This window comes from Hyla sarda, chromosome 1, assembly GCF_029499605.1.
Source record: "Hyla sarda isolate aHylSar1 chromosome 1, aHylSar1.hap1, whole genome shotgun sequence".
Classification (NCBI taxonomy): Eukaryota; Metazoa; Chordata; class Amphibia; order Anura; family Hylidae; genus Hyla; species Hyla sarda.
This window is the reverse complement of record NC_079189.1, coordinates 4136852-4150527: the sequence shown is the minus strand read 5'-3', so window position 1 is coordinate 4150527 and position 13676 is coordinate 4136852. Positions and strand designations below refer to the sequence as shown.

The 13676-nt window shown below is 51.1% G+C and overlaps 2 protein-coding genes across 8 annotated transcripts in view; one reads left to right on the top strand and one right to left on the bottom strand.

The window, feature by feature from the left end:
- The window catches only part of LOC130306379 (zinc finger protein 845-like), a 316660-nt gene that overhangs the window by 154509 nt on the left and 148475 nt on the right, over positions 1-13676 (bottom strand). The gene's annotated exons all lie outside the window — the stretch shown is intronic.
- LOC130281700 (zinc finger protein 260-like) overlaps positions 1159-13676 on the top strand; it is a 29283-nt gene continuing 16765 nt past the window's right edge. For 3 of the 7 annotated variants that reach the window (XM_056529707.1, XM_056529629.1, XM_056529563.1), the window contains exons 1-2: positions 1396-1504; positions 11208-11321. In XM_056529707.1, the coding sequence (XP_056385682.1) occupies positions 1414-1504; positions 11208-11321 (205 nt within the window). In that variant the 5' untranslated portion in view covers positions 1396-1413. Of the gene's footprint in view, positions 1285-1376; positions 1505-11194; positions 11322-11420; positions 11513-11630; positions 11743-13676 lie in introns of those variants that run through there. The other 4 variants (XM_056529487.1, XM_056529246.1, XM_056529402.1 and 1 more) reach the window with 3 other exon arrangements.

Here is a 13676-nt window from a genome sequence, read left to right as displayed (position 1 = left end):
TAATCTCCTCTACTGTGGTGACACACTGTAACAAACCTCCTCCTCATGTAATCTCCTCTACTGGGGTGACACACTGTAACAAACCTCCTCCTCATGTAATCTCCTCTACTGGGGTGACACACTGTAACAAACCTCCTCCTCATCTAATCTCCTCTACTGGGGTGACACACTGTAACAAACCTCCTCCCTATGTAATCTCTTTACTACTGGGGTGACACACTGTAACAAAGCTCCTCCTCATGTAATCTCTTTACTACTGGGGTGCCACACTGTAACAAAGCTCCTTTTCATGTAATCTCCTTACTACTGTGGTGCCACACTGTAACAAACCTCCTCCTCATGTAATCTCCTTACTACTGGGGTGACACACTGCAACAAATCTCCTCCTCATGTAATCTCCTTACTACTGGGGTGACACACTGTAACAAACCTCCTCCTCATGTAATCTCCTTACTACTGGGTGACACACTGTAACAAACCTCCTCCTCATGTAATCTCCTCTACTGGGGTGACACACTGTAACAAACCTCCTCCTCATGTAATCTCCTCTACTGGGGTGACACACTGTAACAAACCTCCTCCTCATCTAATCTCCTCTACTGGGGTGACACACTGTAACAAACCTCCTCCTCATGTAATCTCCTCTACTGGGGTGACACACTGTAACAAACCTCCTCCTCATGTAATCTCCTTACTACTGGGGTGACACACTGTAACAAACCTCCTCCTCATGTATTCTCCTTACTACTGGGGTGACACACTGTAACAAACCTCCTCCTCATGTAAACTCCTTACTACTGGGGTGACACACTGTAACAAACCTCCTCCTCATGTATTCTCCTTACTACTGGGGTGACACACTGTAACAAACCTCCTCCTCATGTATTCTCCTTACTACTGGGGTGACACACTGTAACAAACCTCCTCCTCATGTAATCTCCTCTACTGGGGTGACACACTGTAACAAACCTCCTCCTCATCTAATCTCCTTGCCACCAATTGCCAACCAGGAATTCTCTGTATCTGCTGGATGCCGGAGGTGTAGGACCTGTGATGATGTCATAATCATGTGACCAGTACATGTGGGGGCGGAGCTCAGCAGGATAGGAGAGATTGTGGATGAAGGACCTGTGAGGATGGTCATGTGACAGGAGTAGGCGGGGCTAAGCAGGTTAGGAGAGGTTGAGGTGAAGGACCTGTGACATGAGTGGGCGGGGCTTAGCAGTGGTAGAGGACATGTGACCGGAATAGGAGGAGCTCAGTGAAGAGAAGACGCGGTGTGAGGTGAGTTGCTGTGCAGAGGGTTTGTTACAATGTGTTGTCAGTGTTCCTCTCTTCTTCCTCCTGTCACAATGTAATAGTTCACACTGGTTCTAGTCGCCATGGTTACCACTTCCTCCTAGTGTCCGTACTATGGAGCCATCAGTGATCAGTATTAGGGTCCTGATCCCGGTATTGGCCCCGATACCTAATCCTATAGCTACAGTCCGGAGCCCATCAGCCGGTAATACTGGAGGAGAGGACGGGCCCATCAGTACTAGGGCCACTCCATTAGGGGCCACCCAGCTTTATATAGTGCCCGCCACCCAGCTTTATATACCGCCCGCCACCCACCCAGCTTTATATACTGGAGGAGAGGACGGGCCCCATCAGTACTAGGGCCACTCCATTAGGGGCCACCCAGCTTTATATACCGCCCGCCACCCAGCTTTATATACAGCCCGCCACCCAGCTTTATATAGTGCCGCCACCCAGCTTTATATAGTGCCCGCCATCCAGCTTTATATAGTGCCCGCCATCCAGCTTTATATAGTGCCCGCCACCCAGCTTTATATAGTGCCCGCCACCCAGCTTTATATAGTGCCCGCCACCCAGCTTTATATAGTGCCCGCCACCCAGCTTTATATAGTGCCCGCCACCCAGCTTTATATCCCGCCCGCCACCCGGCTTTATATAGTGCCCGCCACCCGGCTTTATATACCGCCCGCCACTCGGCTTTATATACCGCCCGCCACCCAGCTTTATATACCGCCCGCCACCCAGCTTTATATACCGCCCGCCACCCAGCTTTATATACCGCCCGCCACCCAGCTTTATATACCGCCCGCCACCCAGCTTTATATACTGCCCGCCACCCAGCTTTATATACCGCCCGCCGCCCAGCTTTATATAGTGCCCGCCGCCCAGCTTTATATAGTGCCCGCCGCCCAGCTTTATATACCGCCCGCCACCCAGCTTTATATACCGCCCGCCACCCAGCTTTATATACCGCCCGCCACCCGGCTTTATATACCGGCCCGCCGCCCGGCTTTATATACCGGCCCGCCACCCAGCTTTATATCCCGCCCGCCGCCCGGCTTTATATACTGGCCCGCCACCCGGCTTTATATACCGCCCGCCACCCAGCTTTATATACCGCCCGCCACCCAGCTTTATATCCCGGCCGCCGCCCAGCTTTATATCCCGGCCGCCGCCCAGCTTTATATCCCGGCCGCCGCCCAGCTTTATATACCGGCCCGCCGCCCAGCTTTATATCCCGGCCGCCGCCCAGCTTTATATAGTGCCCGCCGCCCAGCTTTATATACCGCCCGCCGCCCAGCTTTATATAGTGCCCGCCGCCCAGCTTTATATACCGCCCGCCACCCAGCTTTATATACCGCCCGCCACCCAGCTTTATATACCGCCCGCCACCCGGCTTTATATACCGGCCCGCCGCCCGGCTTTATATCCCCGCCCGCCGCCCGGCTTTATATACCGGCCCGCCACCCAGCTTTATATACCGCCCGCCACCCAGCTTTATATACCGCCCGCCACCCAGCTTTATATCCCGGCCGCCGCCCAGCTTTATATACCGGCCCGCCGCCCAGCTTTATATACCGGCCGCCGCCCAGCTTTATATACCGGCCCGCCGCCCAGCTTTATATACCGGCCGCCGCCCAGCTTTATATCCCGCCCGCCGCCCAGCTTTATATACTGGCCCGCCGCCCAGCTTTATATACCGGCCCGCCACCCAGCTTTATATCCCGGCCGCCACCCAGCTTTATATCCCGGCCGCCACCCAGCTTTATATCCCGGCCGCCACCCAGCTTTATTTATTTTTTTTAACTGTAATTTTTATAAAGAATTTTTGCAGTTACATTAATACGAAAGCAAAATAAGTAAGAAACATCACGGCGGCCAGGCCCAGTGCCTGTCGCGGGTTATAAGAACAGTACCAGGGCCGAGGCCCAGCAACAAGTAGCAGAACAGGGATCAGACCCCAACAAAAAGAACTGCCGAGGCACACAATGATACCATAGAGGAACTGGAGAAAGCCTCCGGCACAGAGCCATGATGCTACCATGGGCATAATACAAAACATATGGGACTCGTATGCATGGGTAACCACATACCACCAAACACAGACAACAAGACGACAAAGTCCACTGACAAAAAAGGAGGGGATTGGGGAAGGGAAGACAAGCAACGACACAAAGACAACATAGAACAACCACAAAAGGTACAAGAAAGAAATCGGATAGAGAAAGAGAAGGAAAGGGGGGGGGGAGAGAGGAATATCAAGGCGGTTGGTAACGATCTCAGGGCTCCCAGACCGAAATAAATAAGGGGATAGAATTGTTGAGAGAAGGAGTCAAGAATTCCAAGGAACGCATCTCTCGGATACGCACTAACAATTCTGACTCAGGAGGGGGGAGAGTCCTCTTCCAATGCTTGGCTACTAAGGTTTTGGCAGCCAGAACAACATGTTGGAAGAGCTTAAAAGGCTTCTTAGATAAGGAGGGATGAGAAAGATGGAGGAGGTAAATAAGGGGGTCCAGGGGGACCAATATACCTAACACATCATATAGCAATCTCTGCACCCCTCTCCAATAATCTGTCAATAGGGGGCAAGACCAAAATATATGGAACACTGTGCCCAGTCCCACCCCACACCGCCAACACTGAGGAGGAATATCAGGGTTAAGTCTATTCAATAATTCTGGAGTATGATACCAGCCCATAATCAACTTATACTGAGTTTCTTTATAAGCCATACAAATCGAAGCCTTAGAAGCCCTCTCCCAAATAGCCTGCCATTGAGGGAGGGCACTAGTAGTGTTGAGAGCCTCCTCCCAGCGACCCATATATCGGTGCGACGGTGGGGCTCCCCCGATAGGATGGAGAAGCAAGGAATAGATGTCAGAGAGAAGTCCCCTCGCCTGAGGCCCACCGCGACACAACCTTTCAAACCCAGTAGGTAAGGACACCACGGTGGAGCCATGCAGAGATGACATATAATGTCGTAACTGCGGGTAGCGAAAGCGCTCAGATGAGGGGAGGTCCCAACGACTCAACTGGTCAAAGGGCAGGAGAGAACGTGAGAGAGGGTCAACCACATCCGCCCAGCAGAAAAGGCCCCTAGAACCCCATTCCCTTACCATAGCAGAAGACATACCAGGGGGGAAAAGCAGGGTTGTAAAGAAAGGAACGCATAGGGGAAAGGGGAGAAAATAGTCTGAACTTCGCAGAGCAGTATCCCCAGACATATTTAGAGAATGCCATAGGGCCTAGCAGAGGAGGAGAGGAGACAGTAGAAGCCGAGGGAGACCAGAGAAAGGTGTTAGGATGTATGGGGGTTAACCAGAGCTTCTCCAGCTCTATCCAACAGCTATATGCATGATAGGAAGACCAAGCCGCCAGATGACGCAAATGGGCAGCCCAATAATATTTGACCACGTCCGGGACCGCCAGACCCCCCCCCCCCCAGTTCCTACTGGCCATCATTACGGACATAGGGAGTCGGTACCTCTTCCCGTCCCAGATGAAACGGAAGATAGCCGACTGAAAAGAACGAAGGGCAGACAAAAATAGAGGAGTTTCTGGAGAATCGTCATCTTAACCGCCGAAATACGCCCAAAAAAGGATATGTACTGCGAGCGCCACTTCTCCAATAGGGCTCGAAGTTCCCGAAAAAGCGGATGATAGTTGGTAGAGTAGAGGGAGGAGTAGCGAGAAGTAATGTGAACCCCCAAATATTTAAGAGCAGAAGAAGACCACTTGAAGGAATAGTTAGAACGCAAGAGAGTGGAAAGGGACATAGGAAGGTTGAGAGGGAGTGCTTCAGATTTAGAGAGATTCACCTTATAGCCCGAAACCACCCCATAATCATGAAGAGTCTTGTATAGATTGGGAAGAGACAGCAAAGGACGGGAGAGCGTGAGAAGAACATCATCAGCAAAAGAAAATTTTAAACTCCCTGTCATGTAAGGTGATGCCAGTGATGTCCGGGTCCCTCCTAATCATGGCGGCCAAGGGCTCAATGCAGAGGGCAAAGACCAAGATGGACAGCGAACAACCCTGCCGAGTACCTTTCAGCAGATCGAAGGTTGGGGAGGGTGCATGGGGAAGCTTAAGAGAAGCAGTGGGGGAAGAGTAAAGACCCCGCAGTGCAGTTAAAAAATTGCCCCTAATACTGAATTTCTGAAGAGTGGCAAAGAGAAAAGGCCATCCCAATCTATCAAAGGCCTTCTCGGCATCCAGGCTAAGAAAAAGAGCCTGCTCAGATCTTCGATTGACCAAGTCAACGAGAGCTATTACCCTCCTGGTGTTGTCACCGCCCTGATGGCAGGGAATAAACCCAACCTGATCCTTATGGATGAGAGATTGGAGAAAAGCACAGAGTCTAACTGCCAACACCTTAGAGAACAATTTCAAATCCGAATTAAGAAGGGCAATAGGCCGATAACTGGAGCAATCATGTGGATCCTTACAGGGTTTTGGTATCAAGGTAATCAGGGAATGTAAAAAGGACTGCGGGATCCCCTCCCCCCCATGAAAGAATTGAAAAGAGGGACAAGCTTAGGAACAAGAATAGAGGAGAAAGTCTTATAGTACAAATATGTAAACCCGTCAGGGCCCGGGGAGCAACCAGCAGGCAGGGATTTGAGAACCTCTAAAAGTTCCTCCCCAGTGATGGGTGCATTAAGAGACTCTCGATCGGCCACAGACAAAGTAGGCAGGCCACATCTGGAGAGATAAGAGTCGAGAACCGCTGTACGCTCCACCGGGTCAGACGGAAGCTGAGAAGGAAGAGAATAAAGACCCTTATAGTAATCAACAGAGGTGGGAAATATCAGCAGGATGATAATGGAGGACACCAGAAGAGTCTTTCAGAGCATACGGGGACTGAGCTACCACTCGGTAACGTAGGCGCCTGGCCAACATAGTGTGTGCTTTATTACCCTTCTCGTAAAAAGTTGCTTGGCAAACAACAATTGCCGCTCAACCCTATGAAGAGCCAGGTCACCCAACTTCGCCCGAGCAGCTACCAAGCGCCGTAAAGTAGGTAAAGAAGGAACAGACAGCAAGAGTGCTTCCAGACGAGCGATTTCCGTGCAAAGTTCCCGGGAGCAACCCAAGGCATCACGCTTGAGTCGTGAACCCAAAGCAATACAGTGCCCCCGCACCACAGACTTGTGAGCTTCCCAGAGAACAGCTTGAGAAGAGACAGCCCTCATTAGTGGCAAAATACTCAGCAAGACCACCCTGAATCGACTCCCGGGAAGGCAACGATTTAAGAAGAGAATCATTCAGCCGCCAGTGGCAGGAGCGAAGAGAGGAAGGGGAGGAAGAGAAAGAGAGGAGGATAGGGCAGTGGTCGGACCAGGAAATAGGTTCAAGAGAAGAGGTAGAGAGCATGCGCACCATAGGGAGGTTGCCCAAAAAATAGTCAATGCGTGTATGCAATTTGTGGGGGTGGGAATAAAAGCTAAACGAACGGTCCGCGAGTGGTTTATCCGCCATAAATCATACAAGGACGAGGCCCGCACAACCCGCAGGAAAATGGAAGCCAAGCGCAATTGGGCAGGGGTAGGGGGAGCGGCTGAAAGGGAATGGCGATCCAAAGAAGGAGAAAAGATAAGATTAAAGTCCCCCCCCAACAACCAGGCAGAGGAGGGGTATTTGTGGAGCTTGGCAAGTACCCTACGTAGAAATGGAATCTGAGAGGAGTTAGGGGCATAAATGTTACAGAGTAAAAGTGGGACCCCGCCTTAGACCCCCTCTACCACCACATACCGCCCTCGGGGATCTAGAAAGGAAGAAGAGACCTGTAAAGGGCAGGACCTAGACACCAAGATAGCAGCCCCTGCAGTTTTCCTATCCGAGACAGCAGAAAAAGTACATGGAAAAAGATGATGGAGGAATTGAAAGGATCCAGAATGGTCAAAGTGCGTCTCCTGTAGAAAAACAATGTCAGCTCATAAAGCAACCAGCTCCCTCTGGAGCAAACACCTCTTAGAGGGGGAATTCAACCCCTTAACATTCAAGGAGACACACTTGACCATCGCGGATAGTGAAGGAAAGGTACATGCACATAAAAAAACGTACTCACAAAAATGTCCAGAAGGGTCCCCCCGAGGTGAAGAGTCAGCAATCCCTGAGCTCGAATACCAAAGGAAAAAATACAGAAGAAGCAACCTAAAGAGAAAAAAGGATAAGAAAGAAAAGGGGAACACAAGGGGACACAGACAAACAATCTGACAAAACGACCAAAAACAAACAGGAGACAACACCGCACAAATGAGAGAACCATTGGCCAAAAGCCAATGCGGAGGTCAAGACCACCAAGGTGGACCAAGTACCAAGGCATGAGCGGTCCATTGCTACGACCTTGAGGGGGGACATGGAAGTTCACCACCAGGAACAGCCACTAAAAGGGGGATGGACACCCCACTCCGAGGCCCCAGCAATAGAGTACAAGCTACAAACTAAACCAGTAGTGATCAAAGAAATCAACATTACAAAGCAGTAAAAAATGTGCAAAAAAGAGAAAAAACAAAATGTAATCAGCAGGGGGAGGTAGTCCCTTCTCAATCAGGGGACAGTCAATCCAGGAGCAGCAGAGCATGGACAATGGACCTCAGCAACATCTCAGGGGGGAGCCCTGGAGGGAGCCCCCGACCCACAGGAGGGGGATTTCTTCTGGGGGCCAGCCCGGCTGGGACGGACCGGTTGCCACACAGGAGGTAGAGGAGGAGGTGGAGGTGCCAAATCCCAGTCCATCAACTGCGGCACCAGTAACTCCAAGGTTGAGCAGAAAGCCTGAAGATCAGAGCAGGAACGTAGAACAGCAGAGCGTCCATCTCTACGGGCGTGTAGAGCAAACGGGAAGTTCCATCGGTAGGGCACATCATGGGAGCGGAGGACCCCCAGGAGAGGTTGAAGCATCCGTCGCTTCCGGAGGGTCAGCCAAGACAAGTCCTGGTATAGTTGAACAGGTGCCCCATTGAAGTCAAAATTCCGCAGTAATCTAGCCTTGGCCATGATAGCCTCCTTGACTTGAAAATCGTGGACACAGCAGATGACATCTCGCGGAGCTCCTGCAGTGGACTTAGGCCAGAGTGCTCGATGAGCCCGATCCAGCTTAATCTTGTGAGAGGAAGGTTGTCCAAGGATACGGTTGAAGATGGCCTCCAAGGTTAGAAAGAGATCCTCCTCACGGGCAGCCTCCGGTAGGCCACGCACCCTGATGTTATTACGCCTCCCCCTATTGTCCAAGTCCTCCACATAGGCATGTAGATCACTGAGAAAGTCAGTTTGGGAGGCAATAGTAGATTGCAGCTGTGCGACATATGCCCTGGTAGTGTCATGAGCATCCTCCAAACCCTCCACCCGATCTGAGACATGCTGTAGATCCTGGCGTATGGACGCGATTTCCACCCGGCAGGCATCCTTGACCTCTGCAATGAGTAGCCGAAAGTCCTCTTTAGTAGGAATTTGGGAGAGTAGCTGACTGAGATCTGGCGGAGCTGGAGAGGGCATGGGGTGGCCCGAGTATGGGAGGTCAGCATCAGAGAGGGCATCCCAGGATGCAGGGGGAGCCCCAGATTGAGCAGGCATCTCCAGCCCAGGAGAGAGACGAGGTGGTCCCAGGGGGGACAGTTGGGGGGCACCAGAGGACATCACCGTGCCCTGTCTGAGCCTTTGCGGCTTGGGTGAGCAGGAGGCAGAAGGATGGGCAGCCAGGGGGAGAGATGGGGGCGGAGAGAGGGGGGGCTGAAGGAGGAGAGGGACACCTGCCCTGACTGAGAGGCCCAGAGAAATTCAGCTTGGCTCCCAGCACAGGAGAGCTCGGTGAGGGGGAGGCTGAACGGTGAAGAGCAGCTGCAGGGAACTGTGGACTATGGAGGGAAGCCGGCTGGCCCTTCACCAAGGACGCCCAAGATGGAGTCTCCGGTCCCTTAGGAGGAGAGGAGGCCACGGATGGAGGCAACAGGGGAGGCAAACAATCCCCTTCAGCTACAGGCTGAGGGTCTGAGGGCACAGGAGTTCCACTCACCGCCGGGTCCCGATGCTGGAGAGCAGAAGGGCCGACAGCAGGCACAGAAGAGTCTGTGAGCTGCACGGCAGCGCCGTGCAGGGACGGCCGGGTCCGGGGTGCTGAAGCTGCCGGAGTAGCAGAGGCAGACTGCAGCAGGGGAGACGAGGTCCCGGGTGGTTCCGGCGGCAGCAGGGAGCCAGGTGGAGAAACACTTCGGTGAACGGAGGTACGTCCCTCAGAGCGGGAGCGCAGGCCCTGCGCAGGGCCCGTAATGGCGGACTGCGAAGAAGGCACCAAGGCCGGGTCAGCTGTAAAAAGCGCCTAATGCCACCGGGGGCCTCAGAAAGCAGCCGGGCAGCAGCAGGAGTGGTCCGGGAGCGTCGGGAGTTCCTCCCCATAAGAATGCAGGATCACCAGCAGGGTTTTAAGCGGATTTAGGGGCCAACGGAGCAGGAGCCACCTTAATGTGCGGCCATACTAGTCGGTGCCAAGCCACGCCACCCAGCTTTATATTCTGCCCGCCACCCAGCTTTATATTCCGCCCGCCACCCAGCTTTATATTCCACCCGGCTTTATGCACCGGCCGCCACCCGGCTTTATGCACCGGCCGCCACCCGGCTTTATGCACTGGCCGCCACCCGGCTTTATATGCTATGTTCCACCCACCACCCAGCTTTATATTCCGCCCACCACCCAGCTTTATGTACCGGCCGCCACCCAGCTTTATGCACCGGCCGCCACCCAGCCACCCTCTGAGACAGGTTTATAATGTCATCGGCTACAAAGCTCATTTCTGGTGTCCACCATTCACATCCATTCCATTATTTTTTTTGTTCATCCAAATCACGTGGGGGAGGGGTTCAATAGCTAAAATATTCTGGGGGATAATGGGCAGCGCTGCCCGGGACAGGTTCAGGTCACATCTACTGGAGTTTATCTCATCTCTATTCTTTATGTCTTATTTGATGAGTTTTGATCTTTAGACCTTTCCCCATGGTTGTCCCCATCTACATTTCCCCCATGGTTGTCCCCCATCTACATTTCCACCATTGTTGTCCCCATCTACATTTCCACCATTGTTGTCCCCATCTACATTTCCACCATTGTTGTCCCCCCATCTACATTTCCACCATTGTTGTCCCCCCATCTACATTTCCACCATTGTTGACCCCCCATCTACATTTCCACCATTGTTGTCCCCCATCTACATTTCCGCCATTGTTGTCCCCCCATCTACATTTCCGCCATTGTTGTCCCCCCATCTACATTTCCGCCATTGTTGTCCCCCCATCTACATTTCCGCCATTGTTGTCCCCCCATCTACATTTCCGCCATTGTTGTCCCCCCATCTACATTTCCGCCATTGTTGTCCCCCCATCTACATTTCCGCCATTGTTGTCCCCATCTACATTTCCGCCATTGTTGTCCCCCCATCTACATTTCCGCCATTGTTGTCCCCCCATCTACATTTCCGCCATTGTTGTCCCCCCATCTACATTTCCGCCATTGTTGTCCCCCCATCTAAATTTCCGCCATTGTTGTTCCCCATCTACATTTCCGCCATTGTTGTCCCCCCATCTACATTTCCGCCATTGTTGTCCCCCCCCAATCTACATTTCCGCCATTGTTGTCCCCCCCCCCAATCTACATTTCCGCCATTGTTGTCCCCCCCCCAATCTACATTTCCGCCATTGTTGTCCCCCCCCCCCAATCTACATTTCCGCCATTGTTGGCCCCCCATCTACATTTCCGCTATTGTTGGCCCCCCATCTACATTTCCGCCATTGTTGGCCCCCCATCTACATTTCCGCCATTGTTGGCCCCCATCTACATTTCCGCCATTGTTGTCCCCCATCTTTGGCGCCGCTCTATGTTATCGATGTCTTTTTGTAGGTGAGGTCTCCAGAACTGACCCCATTAGGACATCGCTGTCTATTATTCAGTGGAGGAGTTGGAGGACACAAGGATCTGTACCAGGACATAGTCATGATGGAGGATCACCGGCCCCTCACATCACAAGGTAAGAACACACATATATATATATATATCACTTTCACTACCTAGTAACATAGAAATCTATCCAGCACTGATGTATTCATTCCCTGTGTGTTCCCTACAGATGGAGTCATTGATAGAAATCCACCCGAGAGGTGTCCCCGCCCTCTGGACAGTCCTGGGAATACAGAGGGAAATGTCCCAGAGAAGCATCAGGTAGATGAGGCTGATCCTATATCTCTATAGGGGGGTCCTTATAGTCTCCCCATAATATGACCATAAAGGGATCAAACTAAAGTTCATTGTAAACTTTTTTTTTTGTGTGTTTGTTCAGGTTGAAGATCAGATTAATATTAAGATTGAGCCCGAAGAGGAGATGGATTTCTGGGCCGATCCGCCGTGTATGAGGGAAGTAAAGGAGGAAATTCCAGGAGGTGTTGTCCCAGGTATGTAATAATTCCAGGCGGTGTTGTCCAAGGTATGTAATAATGCCAGGAGGTGTTGTCCCAGGTATGTAATAATGCCAGGAGGTGTTGTCCCAGGTATGTAATAATTCCAGGAGGTGTTGTCCCAGGTATGTAATAATGCCAGGAGGTGTTGTCCCAGGTATGTAATAATGCCAGGAGGTGTTGTCCCAGGTATGTAATAATTCCAGGAGGTGTTGTCTCAGGTATGTAATAATGCCAGTTGGTGTTGTCCCAGGTATGTAATAATTCCAGGAGGTGTTGTCTCAGGTATGTAATAATGGATTTTTTATCAATATTATAACATAATCCTGAAATCTTGCAGTTTTTATTCTGACCACTAGGCCTAAAACTAAGCTGAGAATTCCTGTTCTGTCCTTTATGATAAGGAGGAGACTGCTGGGAAGTGATCTGTACATTACATTACTATATTACTGTGAGAGGTGACACTGATTGGTATAAAAGACAATAGGCGCTCAGCCACCCTCTCCTTGTAGATAGAGAAGACAATAGGACTTCAGCCTTCCTCTCCCTGTAGATAGAGAAGACAAGAGGACCTCAGCCTTCCTCTCACTGTAGATAGAGAAGACAAGAGGACCTCAGCCTTCCTCTCACTGTAGATAGAGAAGACAAGAGGACCTCAGCCTTCCTCTCACTGTAGATAGAGAAGACAAGAGGACCTCAGCCTTCCTCTCACTGTAGATAGAGAAGACAAGAGGACCTCAGCCTTCCTCTCACTGTAGATAGAGAAGACAAGAGGACCTCAGCCTTCCTCTCACTGTAGATAGAGAAGACAAGAGGACCCCAGCCTTCCTCTCACTGTAGATAGAGAAGACAAGAGGACCTCAGCCTTCCTCTCGCTGTAGATAGAGAAGACAAGAGGACCTCAGCCTTCCTCTCACTGTAGATAGAGAAGACAAGAGGACCTCAGCCTTCCTCTCACTGTAGATAGAGAAGACAAGAGGACCTCAGCCTTCCTCTCGCTGTAGATAGAGAAGACAAGAGGACCTCAGCCTTCCTCTCACTGTAGATAGAGAAGACAAGAGGACCTCAGCCTTCCTCTCGCTGTAGATAGAGAAGACAAGAGGACCTCAGCCTTCCTCTCGCTGTAGATAGAGAAGACAAGAGGACCTCAGCCTTCCTCTCGCTGTAGATAGAGAAGACAAGAGGACCTCAGCCTTCCTCTCACTGTAGATAGAGAAGACAAGAGGACCTCAGCCTTCCTCTCCCTGTAGATAGAGAAGACAATAGGACCTCAGCCGCCTCCTCGTTGTCGAATGACCTTCACAAGCCACAGAGCATGGAAGGCGACACGTTGACTTCAAGGGAAGAAACTATAAACCACAGAAGTACTGGAGGGAGTGTATCAAAACTAAGATCAGACAGAAAAAGAAAGAGGGAAGAAGGGAATGGAGGATAAAGAAGAGTCTGGTGTAAAGAGAGAGAAGAGAGATCGGGTCCAGACAGATCCGTCAGGACTCTACCCCCAGAATCATCAGCTAGAACAGCAAATCACTATCGGACAAGAGATAAAAGGGCGGATTACATGGAGAAGATCACCCAGTGCTTCCTTTAAGGCGATGTTCACACTGCAGAATATCTGATATTCCCCTCACATTCCGCTCAGCAAAACCAGACGGAAGATTTTTCTCAGTTTTGTGATTTTTGTGCTTTCATTTGAGTCCTATTCACTCCGAAAACTCCATAAAATAGAAGATATTGTGTAAACAACTCGGGGTAATAGACCTGGATCACATCACAGAACAGTCATAAAATGCCCCGTATATGGTATTATATTCACAATATGTACCTCAATAATTATACAGACCCCAAAACCAAATCTATCACACTGACGTCTCTGTAGTGTAGAATTGTGTGGACAGGCCAGCTGCCATATTGGGAGGGGGGGACAAATG